The sequence below is a fragment of the Varroa destructor genome, unplaced genomic scaffold (genome assembly GCF_002443255.2).
Source record: "Varroa destructor unplaced genomic scaffold, Vdes_3.0 BEIS01000005.1, whole genome shotgun sequence".
NCBI lineage: Eukaryota > Metazoa > Arthropoda > Arachnida > Mesostigmata > Varroidae > Varroa > Varroa destructor.
In genome coordinates this window covers 40,588,920-40,604,937 of record NW_019211458.1, presented here as the reverse complement: position 1 = coordinate 40,604,937, position 16,018 = coordinate 40,588,920, and the positions used below count along the sequence as shown (strand labels likewise).

At 41.9% G+C, this 16,018-nt stretch overlaps 1 protein-coding gene across 2 annotated transcripts in view; it reads left to right on the top strand.

The window, feature by feature from the left end:
• LOC111251373 (neuroligin-1-like) overlaps positions 1–16,018 on the top strand; it is a 116,980-nt gene that overhangs the window by 74,950 nt on the left and 26,012 nt on the right. For both annotated transcript variants that reach the window (XM_086990143.1, XM_022807882.2), the window contains 2 exons: positions 1,464–1,638; positions 13,813–13,999. In XM_086990143.1, coding sequence (XP_086846269.1) covers positions 1,464–1,638; positions 13,813–13,999 — 362 coding nt within the window. The remainder of the gene's footprint in view (positions 1–1,463; positions 1,639–13,812; positions 14,000–16,018) is intronic.

The window sequence follows — 16,018 nt, the reverse complement described above, 5'->3', positions numbered from 1 at the left end:
GTCCGCTTAATCTAGGGCGATGTTCCGCGCTAGCTACAATGCCATTACCGGCCTTGGTTATGATGCCGTTACGATGGAGCTAGTAGTGGCAGCGATGCCGACTCGACTCAACTGTAAGGGTTAGGGCAGATAGATCTCTCAGGAGAGTTGACTAGAGACAGCCTTCCTTTTGAAAACGCCAGTTCCTTTGTAACATCATGTCTTCATATCCTTTCATTCTTCCTGTTGTTTATCTGTGTTTTTTTATATCCTTTGTCTACGCCGGTGTTTGTGTCAACTTGCGCAGGACTGCCGTTGCCATACTTGCTCTTACTCTCGATTGCTCTTCCTCATTCTTTTTCAGTACCGTCCGTGGCCATCGTGCCTGCACTACATTGTGCACGCAAGCTAAGACTAACTGGCTCTTCCACTCACGCCGCCCTGGGGCCAAAGCGGATTCAATGGTGATATTATAAGTGGATGCAAGTGCTTTTTCTAACAGAGAGCCCTACCACATAAGATCCATAGCACTTTCGTTATCTCTTTACCTTATACGCCTTTACCTCACGATGTCTCAACAAGGCTTACACTTACGTGAAACTGAGGAGATCACTGTAGGATCGGCACCTTATCAGAGAAAAGTAATGGCAGACTGAATAGAGGTGAACAAGCTGCATCTTCTTTTGGAGTAATATCAAGTAGCCGCTTTCCGCAGGCTTACAGATTCTGTTGGATGACAACGGCTACGAACCATGTGAGGCATGTCCTTATTTCCCTCGTCCTGCCAGTCCTTCCCGTCTTGTTTCGATGTCAGGTGTAAAATTGTTGCTCTCGGTAGTTTTCCTGTTTGGAAGTTTCTGGTGACATTGTGCACTCCACGATGGTTTCCGAGCCGTCTACTGTACATGCACGAATGCAAGATCTCGTGCATGGAATCATATGTTTGGGGTATAGCACGCAGTTTGGCGGTCAGAAGCAATTATCTTTGAATGATCCTTAACGTAAAATGTGCTTTGTATACATATAGTGCTGAGTAATCTGATCTAACAATTTCTATGTGAGAAGCAGTGAAGTGATCATCAAGATCAAATGCTACGTAAAAGATAATTCAAACTTTAAGGCATTCAAGCGATAAGTTGGTGCTATTATTTTCTACTTAATGCTACCTAGTTCAGTTTTAAGACAACTGACTAACTTCTGTGAGAATAAATCGTATTCCAGAATACTCAGTTTATGTTTATCAAATTACAGGTATATCATTATCCATCCGTTTCTAATTTTATGCACATCTGAGTAAAAAAAATAATGCGTGGTTATATAGTTTATCACTACCGTAATGTTAATTCAACCAGACTATGTTACGTTTACTATCAGTAATCACTAGGCGATGCGTCAAACAGTAGATACCAGCCTTTTATTGGCAGTACAAAGTATAAACACATAAATAAGTGCACTTTGTGTATGTTCTTGCATACTATTCACAGAGCTGCCGCTGACATTGTAGGAGTAGGCCTCTCACCTCCAGAACATCTTTCAGCGTTTGGGCCTATTGTTGATGGAATCGCGGTGCCTCGTGAACCTGCTCAGCTTATGGAGGAACATGGACCGATGGCGCTGTTTCGAAACTATGCCATGCTTGCCGCACTAGCTGGATCTGAGGTAACCAAGTCAAAGATAGCACCCTCGTTTGAGTCAATTCAGGCGAACGCTTGATTTCAATAGCGTTGTTCGTTATGCCTTTAGATTTAAACGGACGATCGTTAGGAGTGTTTCAAAAATACTACATACATAACATACATCAAAAACAAAATAGTGTCGTTCCATGTAGGTATAAGAAGCTCTATAACTCATTTTTGCCAAAAATAGAAACGCGACTAATATGAAATTTGCTCAATACTGCGCTGTCGATCTACGTAATCTGACATGTGACCTAGTAATGTTTTCGTCCTTCAACCGTTATAAACTACCAATTTGCGGTAGGTTGTACCATGGTCTATATTTAGCTCATAAATCCAGAAGTTCTGGACAGGGCTCTGTGGGAGTCCCAGCGAGGTGCCGTTCGTGCGTCGTCCCACGGGGCGTCGCCAACCCAACAAGTGAACAAAGAGCATCCTTGACGTCTATTTACAGAGATATATACCTATGAACTCAGTAAAGAATATGAATGGCGCTATTTGTCTTCGGTTACAACCAGATAAGCTTAGGCAATTGCGAACAAAATGTTTGCTAGCAACGTTAAGCTATTCATACTTATATTTTTAGCTTAAAAGCTAGACAGCCCCTGGAGGGTCAACATTCGTGTACGCTAAACGCAGTCACAGTTAAGAGAACCCAACTTTTTTCTGAACGTAAGATAATGCATTTACGCATTGCCGCTGCTAAGTAAGGAGTAAACTTGAATACAGTTTTAGAGTAGAGTGGTACACACCTTCAGATGTTGAATTTTATCGCTTTGAGATAATGCCCAATGAATTTGTGTCGGTAAATTACCAAGAACGTATGCAATTTGAAAAAGATAAACACATTTCGACAGTGGAAGGACTGGCAGAGAAACCGGTCCGTCCCTGGTCGAGTTCAAGGTCCGCGTATTATCTGTTTCTTTATTCGATCAAGACTACAAAGCGGTGAACGGTGTTCCAGCGAAAAAGGCGGCCAAAGAGAGTGACACCTTTCCGGTCACAATTCTCTCCATCGCTCCGCTCTCAATTGTTAAAAGCGATCGATATAGATACCGAAGCAAAATAACAAGAAAAAATAGTCTTAAACATCGCAAAAAAGGTGACATTTTTTAGACACGAAAATCAGGAAAGTTAAGCAGATGAAGTTTCGGAAGAAGATCTGCGAATCAGAACCGATGACGGTTCAAGGAACACCGAGACACGATCCTCAGGAACACAATCAGTCGCTGAAGGCGAAGCGATCGGACATCCAAATCAGTTTCCTGAGAACCAGTCAGTAGAAACATCAAGCCGCACCAAAAAATCATGTCATAACATGGCCTCAAACAGCTACTCTCTTACGCCTTTAGTTCTCGTAGCAGCAGCCACTCATATGGCGCCCTAAAGACGTGGCAGTTCTCGCCAACGCGATCGCAACTACACTACGGATCTACTTTATAACACTTGATGGGGCCGAGACATCGAGAATCGCCCAATGGAAAATATCACAATATTAACGCTCCTTAAGATGACGGTCTAGGAGGGTGTCGATATCCTCAATATGAAGAAAACATGGGCGACTTGCCCACTTAATTTTCCTGGCTTCTTCGCCGTGAGTTACCTAGCTCGAAAAAGTAGTGGCCCAGGACATTCCAGTGGGAAATCTCTATCCCTCTCACATTGCGTGGCTCAAGCGTTTGCATCATGACAGCTTATCTCTGCTTTGCCAAGTTAGGGTCGACACACGTGGTAATAGGGAAGCTCATTAACGGTCTGTAAGCGCTGTCACTTGCCACCATCTTTCCTTGAACGAAATAATTCGCTGATCAAGGTAGATATATATATATATATATATATATATATATATATATATATATACTACGTGGTCTGGATGTGAAGAATCTCTTAGTACAGACAAAGTCATTTTGGTAGCTCATGCCATCGACATAGAACGCTATGCAAAAGATCCTGTCAGAATCATTAAGTCATATGCCCAATTCACCACCGCCTAATTCGATGGTCTCGGTTCATCTTGCCGGAAGAGCTCAGAACATTTTCAGACGGCTGGCAGAGGTGCAGCCCGAAGCCTACCCTCTGGCGACAGCACGCAAGACAACCTGCCAAATAAGACACGCCACACAATGGAAGAAATGGCTGGAGATATTCGAGAGTCAACAAAATAGCAAAGGCAGAGTGGTAGCCACACAAATAGCTAATACGCCTTGGCTCAACCGTATGTCGAATAAGTTTAGCTGCACTGATTAAGCACTCCGTTAGTATGTTCTCGCTGAGTGATACGAGTTCTCACGTGCTGTATTTATTCTTTATAGTCGGTCATGAGAAATTCACGACAGAGAGCAGCCTGCTCGAGCGGAAGTTCATTTTTCTAGAAGTGACATAGGCCTTCGATAGCCTGCAAGGCAACAAACTAGCGGATCCAGACAAGTTCCGCAATGAACACCTCAAGAGCCCCGTCGTCCTGGGTCCTTGTGCGACTGCACTCTTTAATGTGTGTCACGTGCCGACACTGTCGACTCACTAGTGAAATGTTTCGCCATTGGTGATTCCCAAGGGCAATGGTGAACCAACTCTGCCATCGTTATAGCGCGGTTTCGCCAAAAAGACCATATATACGACAAGCTCTTGTCCGCCTCTTGACCTAGAGACTGTCCACTTTCTTAGCTAAAAAGCTATAGCTAAGGAACAATATGGATTTCGGGGAGAATGCTCGACAGGAACAGCATATAATGTCATAATGGCTGGCATTAAAAAAGCACTCAACAATCCAGCGAGCCTTTCATATGCAGTGTCGTTGATTTTAACGCCGCATTCGACTCTGTACCGATAGACCTGGTTCTGCGTACTTTGGCGTACGTGAGTGGGTCATAGAATACGCTCGCCCAGGTGGCTGTGACCTTATAGAAGGACAATATAAGCATTGACGACGGAGTGATGGAGCTGTCCCCTGCTCCCGAACAACTGGCTTGGTTCACGCTAATAATATGCGCACCTTTTGCCGTAGTCTCTCATTAACGATCTTTCTAACAGAATAAGGGATCGAGGGAACCTTGCCGAAGTCATCCTATACGCAAGTAACTCGGTAACTTACGGTCCCAGCAGATTCCAAGGGCAACAAGCTCTCTAGGCTTCACATTAACAGAACTGGGATTAACGGTCAACCTAGATAAGGAAGGAGCCGTAAAATTCAGGACAAAACGCGAGATTGTTGCTGGCGGTACACTGTCTTTCGCCGGATTTCCCCTTTGATATGTTAACAGATTCCCGTATCTCGCATCTTCACCTCGCACATCAGAGAAAGACGCAGAAATGCGCTGACTACATCATGTGCAACTAGGATTCCAAGTCGCCTTTCTCTTATGACAACGCTCCGTCTATTCGAGCTCAAAATGGCGACGGTAGTAATTTACGAGGTAACTGTAATTTAGGAGGGCCTTACAATACAAACTACTCATCCAAATGAAAATACCTTTTTTAAGCGTGCTTTGGGCCTTCTTCATATAGAAGAAACCTTGCTGACACCTGGTTGCTCATCAAGCATCTGAAATCCATTTTTGAGGGTGTTTGAATAGGTAGGAGCAAAAGTTCACCGAGATAGCAGGTAAATTTCTCAGCACGGACGCAATGGGCGATAACGGCTGGAAAAAACCGAAGCAGACAAACCATCACGTAGCCATCCGTTTTGCGCTTCACGGCTTTTACCACAAATTATGTTTGGAAGGGCGTTCACCTAACGAGGGGTGTATTTGTAATAAATTTGAGGGAAACTGTGATAAATAGCATGCGTTTGCTTCTGGGTCCTTCACTGGGGAGCCTCATGCACTGATGCTATCGTAGGTTAGGCACTCATATCGTAGACCCTAAGCCTTTTTAAATCATCCTTGATTCTGTTATACAATACTTTTTTGTTGTGCACCTTTATACGAGTGTATTGATGAGTTCGCACGATTTAAAAATTAATACATGTTACATCTTAAATTTAAAATCCTATATTAAGCTTTACTCTTTGTATGCCCGAGGCTCATATGGCGCCCAAATCGAGCTTCCCTCTTCATTAGACGTTTGCTTTGTTCCGCAAAGAGAAAGATATTTCTCTTATAACATGTTAGCCGCGTTATCCGTTCGAAACAGCGTCTTTTGCGTTCTATGCCAATTTAGTCAATCGCTTCCTTTGAAAAGTGTTTTTTCGACGAGAACGTCTTGGGCTAGACTTTTTTTAACTCCAATTGCTCCCTTGCCACGGTAATCGGAAAGCAAAGACCGTACTAATCGAAATCCTTTTCAACTGTCACTCGTAACTTGACAACATCGTTTTCCTTACAAACTGAAGTTCCATCTAGCATAAGATCGGAAGCTTTTGAGCGATAAAGCCAGGGAAAACACATACCAGGCTTGAAGCTTAATTGCTACTCGACAAAAGTAGACCTATCTTTAATAGGGGTTTGTGGTGAGCTGTATTTCAATACTTAGACGCCGCTACTCCTAGATTTTCAGTGGTCACCTCAATCCATGTTTACGATATGCTAGCATTTAGTTCAGTACATAGATCGAAACTTTTGTCGTACTATAACGATATCAACAATGTTGGAGATCAAAACGGTTAAGCAGGTTATGCAGCTCCCCGCTCCTGAAAGCAGTGCGAAACTTGGCTTGATTAGGATCAGATTTTCCAGCTCGTTACCTTCACGCGTCACCACATACCCTTTTGACAACATGGGAAGAAGCTGAATAGTTGTGTTGACGATTGTTTGCTTACGGTAACAACAAAAAATGCATATTGATAAACAGGCTGAAGGTTCCGATAAGTACGGCGGTAGGTACGAATTGTGGATATACAACCCTAACAGTTGCTGTTTCGCCCCCTTCCTTGGCCACCTTTTTGCTCGCACGTACACTCTGGAGGACATCGTTGTTACTTGATTGTTCCTAATGATTTACTGCTACATCGGTATAATATATAAAAGTGGGTGAGTTGTGATTAGACAAAATAGGAAATTCCGCTACGTCGATATATCCACAAGCATCGTCAAGATGTTTGAACAACATTTCTACCGAGAGGAACGCGTAATAGCATTCGGAAAAAGAGTTGGAAACGTGCGGATGATTAGATCAAACAACTAAGCATTCACCGGTGGTAATGTCTAGCGATACCAAACAGCGATGCACGCATAGACCACCAGAGTCCTCCAGCTACATCTACTAAGCTAACGGATGTGGCAGGCAGGTGTACCTCAGTGAGAACGAAACTTCATTTTTCATATCTCCTTTGTTTCCAAAGTGTTTTTCTGTGTCTTAGCCATCGAGCAGCAACTCCTTTCCGTTCTACTTTCAGATCCTCATTCTGTTCCATAATCCAAAAGTTTGACAAACCCATTTCGAATCTGAAGCCCTGAGATTGGATCTTTACGAAAGCTGACTGCAGAAACACCATTGACAATGACGGCTTACGATTGTCAGTGACATTATCGGTTTTCCCCTTCTCAGTTATTTCTAGTAGTGTTGCATCGTTCCTATTTGTCACCAGCTTATTGCCTAACCCGTGTAATCGCTTCAGGTTGGCATGACCATACTGCCTTAAGCCCTATCCCCCGGCTGGTATAGCCCGCGCGTACGTGCCATCCATATTTCCAATGTTTATGAGGGCCTATCTCCAATGAGACAAATCGGAACGCGCAAGAAGGCTCCATGAGAAGGCCTTTTGAGACAAAACGTGTCGTTCCGAAAAACGAGCTTCATCACAACTGCGGGTCACCACTGGACTAGATAGTTCTGTAGAGCAGTCCGCGCTGGCAGATGTCGCTCTAAAGTATTCTGTTGGTTTCAGGATAGTTTTTAGAAAAATATTGCTGACTGTATTTTGCTCTTCAAGCAACACTCAGCAACAATCACTGCTGCATCCGCATTATTAGCAAAGCAATCGCTAGCAGCAAAGAGGTTAATAATACTGCGTGCCCACTGATATACAGAGGTCTTCGGGCACAGATACGAGAATAACTAAAGGGGTAGAAAAACAATACGTGCTGATCTTTGCTGACCTAACAACAACAAGGTAACCTGCTAGCGTACCCATTCTCTGTTGCGCGCTGTTGGCTGTCGTTCACTTACTCCAGTGGAAGTGTGTGTTTTGGCTGATGGCACTGGTTGGTCTAGGAAAAATACGATGGAAAAGACGAAGATTGAAATCAGGCGCGTTTGTACTCCACCATCTGATCTATTTGAGGCACCGAAGACGACGGCAGCGGGGTGCCGCGATGGAGTTCCCCCACAAAAGCTATGTTTCTTATCCAACCAGACATAGCAAAGCATACGCAGTCTGTATAGCTCTGTGGGGTAAGTCGAGCGAAGGGGTTTGAGGTGAGAGCGATCGGGCCTAAACAAGATGAGAAACTATGAACAAACAGGTAATGCGAGCAACTGCAACACCTACCCTATCTGTAGCCGTCAAGTTCCACCAGTCCCCGAACACAAGGTATGTGGATCCATGGAAGTGGCCTAAGGTGACGTTCTGTCTGTCTGTCCTGTTTCACATCTCCATATAAAAGAGAGAACGATGGGTGCCGCCCTCAGGCCCACTAGGTCATAGGACTCTGTAACACGGAGCGCTGGCTATACGTACGGCGTGCAGACAGGCTCGTTCCTTTTACTTTCTTTGACGCCGTTGTCGATGCTACTCATGCTAGTTGAGTAGCACCAAATAGGAGTACTTCGGATGGTGGCAACCAGCGATGGGGGATTCGACTGGCCTCGTTTGCACACGGACACAAGCCACACCCACAGGGCCATTCATGGATCGTTACACGCAACACGCAGCCCCCAGCAGTGGGAAAAATCGCAAAAAGAGATGAACAGGCGCAAGCGAACCTGTCAGGAGTGCATAGAATGAGAAAGACATGGATCAGGCAGTCCGTTGCATTTTCTGCAAAAACCGACGTAGTGAAGACGAATAGTCGGACTGAGTTTTCTTGACGAGAACCAAGAGGGGGAAAGGGTTTAGGACACAGTTGGCCTAAAGGAAGCTGCACTGTGAACCGAACAACCAAAAACGATTTTTTTAGAGCTTCCGCGTAGCCGCAGAAAAACAACTGATGTGAATCTCGAGACGATGCCTTTTTGCCGCTATTCATGTGTACGTCTATGGGTGCAATTTTGATAATAGAAATAAATACTTCCACTAGCTGGCTGACACTCGTTATCTATATAAAGTGGGAACAAGCGCCAAAGAAAAAAAAGTTCTGCTTAAAGGCGCGTACTGCTTCGAACGTTAAACTAACCCTAAATCTCACACAAAATTAATTCTAAGTAGAGTTCAAGAGAGAGAGAGAAAGGACCTCGAAATGCCTAAGCCTTAACGAGACGGTCTGCACTGAGCCGGACACGGATGGGTATTTGGTTGATTAAGCACCGAAAGGTTTTGTAGCCTGGTACTTATTTCATTGACAGTTTCTAACGTTTAAATAAATTTACCCTACAAAGTTCATCACGTGCGACAATCCGTTAGCGCATACCCACCATTATCCAATAGCTCTGATTTATTTGATGGTAATCAGTTTAATTAAACGCTTTCATATCTGTAACCGTATCTGCCCGTGTTGGCAGCGTTCTTTTTCATAGCTGAGTTGGATTGACCTTCGAGTTTTAGCACACCCGGTATAAATTTAAAGATGCCTTCGGGAAGGAAGTCTGGTGTCCAGTGTCAACAGCTGTGCATAAATCAAACAAGTATTATTTTACCAACAGATGTTCCAAGACTTCAACTCTATGTTCATAAAGATGAGCTAAAACTTCTAGAATGAAAAATCTAACTGTTATCTATAAGACAACTATTTTTGTTGGGTATCCGTTACCTTGCAAATTTCCTATTTTCCAATATTATCAAATGTAAAAAACGAATATATATATACTCATAGGTAAACAATAGTGTTCTGATTAGGAAATCATAAAATAAATAAACTCAAAAAACAAAATATTACATTACAACCACGTAGCCTTATATTCATCTTGGTATTTTTTGCCATTAAGAATAAATTAAGGAGATGTTAATGTGACCTGCTCAAATATCGTTTGTACAAATAGTCCAGCAAATTGGACCGTTAGATTCTCTCTATTAAACAAGGCTAGTATAGAAAAACTATAATTCTTATACAGCATACCTATAGACTACTTGATAGTTCGGTAATCGGGATAGATTGCAAAACGACAAACTAGGCAAAACATTAGTTTCTATTTGCAGATACTGCGTATCGTTAATTATACCAAAAGTATAGTTACTTTTTTTATTTTAAAAAAAAAATTGTTTATATTGCTTAACAGCTTTGGCTATTCTTTTAAAGGCCTTTTAAAGGCACAGCGTCAAGGATCTGCCGCCGCCAGGGACCCAACCGGGGTGTATATACGGTAGAACTTCATTTAGTAAGATTGTAGTCAAAGTCATTTATCATGGACCAGGATTTGTATGCCTTATGTCCACGGTGGGTGATAGCCACGTCAGAAAAACGGCAGCCTGTTGCATGTACATGACAGGAGGACGCAAAGCTATTGCCTTTACCTTCTAAATAAAGAGTAGGCTACTTCCAGGACAGAATATTTAGTCTCTTCTTTTTTCTTCTTCTTCTTTTTTAAGCTATAGAATAAGGAATAATATGCTCTATGTATATTCACGCATTGCAGAACATGTGCAACATGTGTGATACATGTGCAAACTCGGCATAAAGAGTAATGCATTAATGAGTGTACACCCAATACGCCACAACAATTGACGAAGTATACGGCATGTGCGTGACGGTGGACCGGTAAACACAGTGGGTTACTGACTCGATACAAAGATCTGTCAACAAAAAATCAGCAAGCAGAAAACCTTGCATTCTCATAGTCCCGTTCAAATAATTTTTGCAATGATTTCTATGTATGTACGTATGATAGTTTATCTATTCTAAAGCAATTTTGTTAAAAGTCCAACTTGCATAAAAAAAATCTGCAGAACTTGATACAGCGTTTCAATGTATGAATGCCTTTGGATACTATAAGGAGTAATTTCTCGTTTCTCCATCTGGCCTTTTGTTACGGCCATATCTGCTTATGCAGGAAGGAGTATTATCCTTTATCGACGGGACCGTTCGAGTTGATTTCAAACGTGATTAATGGGCGCCCATTATATTAAGCTGTCCTGACAGAAATGCTAACTAGTAACGGTGCCCTACCCCATCATCTTAGCAAAAGATCAAATGTTCTCCAGAGATCAGAATCATTTGCTTAAGCATATTTCGAAGTGTGATGGACAACCACTTCTAGAACATCTAGTATATTCTATAGAATCTAAATATAGAATTTAAGGTTATTCTTGAGGAAAACACTTAAGGCATCGCGTTTTTTTTTTATTAGTTACATTCAGAGCAAATTCTGTTGGAGAAATAAGGTGCAGATGACAGGCAACGATTCAATTAAGACAATTGAAAAAATCAAGTCGGAAATAAAACAATACGGTTTAGCTAGTGATAATAGCAACTTGTTGCAAAAATAAAGCACCTAGATGTACAGAACATAACAAAATCAATAAAACTGAGTATCGATTACAATCGGTTAAATAATACAGGCCTAGCAACAACGATAGACAAAACAAGCCTATATGAAAATCCATCCAGATAACGTGACCACAACGGTGTACTTGGCGAAACCCGAAATGTATTAGCATGAATCTCGACGTTTTTCAGTCAAGCGCAACAGAGTAACTGTAACATATCGCTGAAAAGCACTGAAAATGGCCAGCTGTCAAACAGGCAAGAATAAGGAAATTTTTGAAGCACAGGGCAGGGATTTTCATAGATGTCAAACGCCGTACCTGTGAATCCTGCAGAAGCCACAGAACGGTAACATGTATAAAGAGAGACCTTTAGCTAAATCAACTTATCCCGCTAAGCCCTTTCAGCTTTCTTTGACGGCTCCGGGTCTCTCACTGTAGAGTAAGCTCGGAGTAGTTGACCAGCAGTCGTTTCTGGAGCATGTTGCAGATGGGAACGGGCGCCAGACGTGTCTATCTGCTGCTCGGGTCGCGTACGCTACGTGACTGGCGGCAACGATACCATACGCCGACGCATTGTGAAGAAAAGCGATACGTCAGTACATACGTTATACAGGGCCGCCGGGGAAAAGCTAGTAATCGTGATGGTTGGCAAGCGGCCGCCCAACGGGAACTAAGAAAAGGCGCTAGATGGGTAAATCACGCTTACACCCTTTTTTTGGCGTTAACTCCCTGGCAAGCCTTAGTGGTCATTTAGTTGTGGCTTGTCTGGAGGGACAATCCAGTACAGGCTTCACTTGACACAAGGTAATGCAACACGATCTGCTTGCTGCAGGCTGGGGCAAATGCAAGCAGCGTGACTCAAAGAAAGTCGAAAGCATAACATATATTTACGCTGCTACCAGAACACGTCTGTCCGGCTGCCTCTACGGCAGATTATGATCGGACAATTCACTGTAGTTAAAACAACAAAAATAAAGGTTCAATATAGCATTTGAGGCCGTGGAGCAGGGGGAAAATAGGGTTTCTATAAAGATTCAGAGGATTGACAGACATACGAGAACTAATGAAGAAGACACAGATAGAGTAAATGAAATGCATATTGTGTAGCGGTCAAGGTATTCCCTGATGTGATAAGAACTGAATTTACATTCGTCGAGTTGGCCTTTGGTAGTTGCGCACCAATGGCACCCACGTTTCCTTCGTACATGAAGTTGTGTTAGAAATACGTAAATGCTGCCGATCTAACCGATATAGATGTCTAGATATATGTAGAAGTGTGCAAATGTTGTAGATTAGAGTAACTTACACTTAGCCATGCCTAACGAGAAAGATTACCTATGGATTAAATGAATGAACTACCCCTACGGTACTCCGGGAAAAAATGTATATAATCTTATATTAGAAAAGCAATACTTTCCGGTTAATAGGTATTTACTTGATCCACCCAGTTAGTATGCTCTTTTGTGGAGTCGTTCCTGTCGGATGTCACGCAGATACGCCACCAGTTTTTACACACCCTCAACACACTGTTTGAATTTTGTCGTTAAAACAACTTTTAGCTTGGTCAGTAGTTTTTCTTTAATTTCTTTCGTGTTTAAATGCTTCTTCTATAGACATTTTTTTTGGTTTTCGAAATAGGGAAGAGTCGCAGGGGCTCGGTCCAAAGTATACGAAGGTACGAACGGAGCATCGAACACTTCGAATCTTTTGCAAAAATTGCTATATGAGTAGTGAAGTGTGGGTTGGTGCATTGTCGTGATGGAAAACCCAGAAATTGTTATGACACATTTCTGGCATGTTACGTCGGCAGACCCGCGTAAGCTTCCTAGAACTTCTCCACAGTACTTTTTACGATTTCCCGATGGTCGAAGAAAAACGTGAGTAGTATCTTAATTTTGGACCTACCTCAGGCGACTGTCTTCCATTGGAACTTGTTTTTGAACTAATGCTGCAAAAATTATATTTTAATCTCCTCGTCGTAGCTCTATACACCCACACCTGGTCACCGACAATGACATGTTTAGTTTGAATAACGAATTTAGTTCTTTCGGCACAAACTTTTCCGTGAGCCTTATGGGGCCTAAACGGACGGCCTAATATGAGCCTGGGGCTATGTCTATTCTTTTTGCTGGCTATCTTATGGCGATTTATAGGTTAATGAGGTCAAGTCGTTTGGTCACTCGTCCAATAATTGCTGTCACAGCTCATTCAGGATACCTCTCGATAGACTTCTGTCCATTTTCGAAATGTCAGCAAACAGTCTGTTTGCTTGAGCTTTACACAGTGTCTGATTTTTGCGAGGATTCCGACATATCTGCGGAAAATCTACGCGGTTTATTCTGTTTTCACAAAACTGAATGTATGGTTGTTACTCCATTCGGGAATAGTCGCCGAAAGCTTGGTTCGTAGGCTTATTCAATGTTACCGGAGAACTCAAGATTGAAAATCCTAAAGTCTTTATTTAGCCTTTTCACTCATGTTTTTATTACAGTTTACTTTCCTGATATTTTTCAGAAATAAAAAATGAAAACTCACAATCTGTAAAGTGACTTTTTTAGTCTGTCAAAGAAATTTACATTATATATATATACATATGCCTACCGAGCATACACTAATATCGACGTCTCGCTTTGTTTTTAGACACACGTTCTTGTATCAGCCATGGAGGACCGCTACGGCATGGACGTGGATAGAAGAGAACGGGTCTTACGTACGCTGGTGCGCAATTTGTTCAGCTTTCACCAGCAAGAAATCTACTTGACGGTTCTTAACGAGTATACAGATTGGTCCGCTTCTTTGCCACCTCATCCTCTCAATATACTGGATGGTAGGTTCAGTTCGATGCGATATATGACTTGTTCACACGCATTTCTGACTAATGAGCAATGATAGGGATTTCTTCTGCTATCTCCTATCGTTCCAATTCTATGTGCTTGTTGAATTGACTTTCTTATCGTGGATTTATGGTCAATGTTGGCTTGATCCTACTTGGACCATGCGGAGCTGCGCGTTAAACCGCTGCTTCGTAGTAAAAAAGCATTTCGGCAGCTGTGCGCTGTTGATACATTATTCTAAGAGCCTCTAAAGCTGCTGCTCTATATTAAGGCCCACATAAGTGCGTCTTTTAAAGTATCTTACACATGAGCTTTTCGGTAATCCCTTCGATATACTGTTTCTAAAGTTTTTCCTCCGAGCATTTAAGCCGCATGTTAATATCTCTCTAAAAATCTTTATGCTGTCCCAACAACTAAAAAGGTAAGCCGAGCTATGAAAAAGAAACTCAGTGGATGTTATTTGTAAGTGGAAATAAATATAACCGATTTCTAAAAAAGAAAATTGTTATACTAGATAGCACTTTATCTTTATATTAAAACGGTTCATCTAATGAGCACTTTCATAGTTCTTCTTTCCGTGACAAGCCAATTGTTTCTCCATTAAGATCATGAAGAAGGTCTCAATTTCGTGGCGGAGGTTTTGAGTCATGGGAAAGTTGCCATTTGTCGAGTGTTCTTAGAATAAAAGTAAGAATGAACCTGATTACTTAACGCCACAGTCGACTAAAACGTTGGGAAGAGCGAAAGAAAAAGGGTCCCATTTCCAACTTGGAGTAAAAATAAACTGATTTTTTCATTAACCAATTCAAGGTTGCCCTACAACTCGGATTGAAAATCCTGTCGCTCTTTTATTTGAGAGAATCTTTTCTGCTTAACTACATGGGCTATATGGAATATCTGCTATGAAATTAACGCCATTGAATAGAATGTGCGCTGAAGAATTTAAAGTTCATGGCCTATCTGTGTTTTATATATATATATATATATATATATATCTATTCGCTTGAATTATATATATATATATATATATATATATATATATATATATATTACAAGCGAATCCTGTGAATTTTGAAAATTTTAAACCACGCGACACTAGCAGAGGAAATACAACTGATGAACGCTCCAGTCCTCTAGGAATTCTTCAGCAAAAGCACAATGTATAAACCGCGCAAGCTTTTCGAAAACGAAGATTGGGATGTTGAAGACTAGCAAGGATGTGACCAGATGTCAGCATTTGAAGGACAAGAACGCATTTCTATAGACTTTTACGAAAACAGTCTGAGGTTTCTGTCGGCCAAAATTGGCATTCCGCATGTAACGTGTGAGAAAATATCCAAATACTAAACTAGAGGCTGAATAAAAAATGTGATTTCCGTGAATTGACTCCAAGCCAATTGAAAATGCCTCTGGTCTATAGTCATTTTTAATCAACAAAAAACCCGCCTGGAGCATACGATCGCCGAACAAGGTTTACCGGAGAGGATCAAACGAGATAGTGGCGTCGCTTTAGAAAAAAATTAAATTTAGTAACCCCGTCAAGTAGATTCGGACGTTAGGTAATGGTTGTTCTTGCGGACGTTAGGTGTACCTACTGCCATGAGATACTCGCCAAAAATGAAACAGCTCGCTATATGGAGTTCCTCGAGAGATTTATAGATCTTTAGCACGTCAGTCCGAAGCAGGTTACTTGGTGACAACTCCAGACTTCATCGCCACGCGTCAATTCCTTTCTGGATTGAGTAAAGAAACGTTGGAACGTCTGCCCCAGCCCGCCTATTCTCCCGATCTAAGCCCGTGTGATTACGGGGCTTTTATGCTGTGAAAAGGGTGACTGGTAGGCAAGCACATCTCACTGTCGATTCACCTCTAGAAACCATAGATAGAGAAATTACTAAAGGACAAATAAAAGGGAGTATTTTTAACACATATTTAAAAAATCATCATTCTAGATTAATTGGCTCATAATTCACTTATTAGATTTTAAAGTCTATCTGCGCTAGATATATATA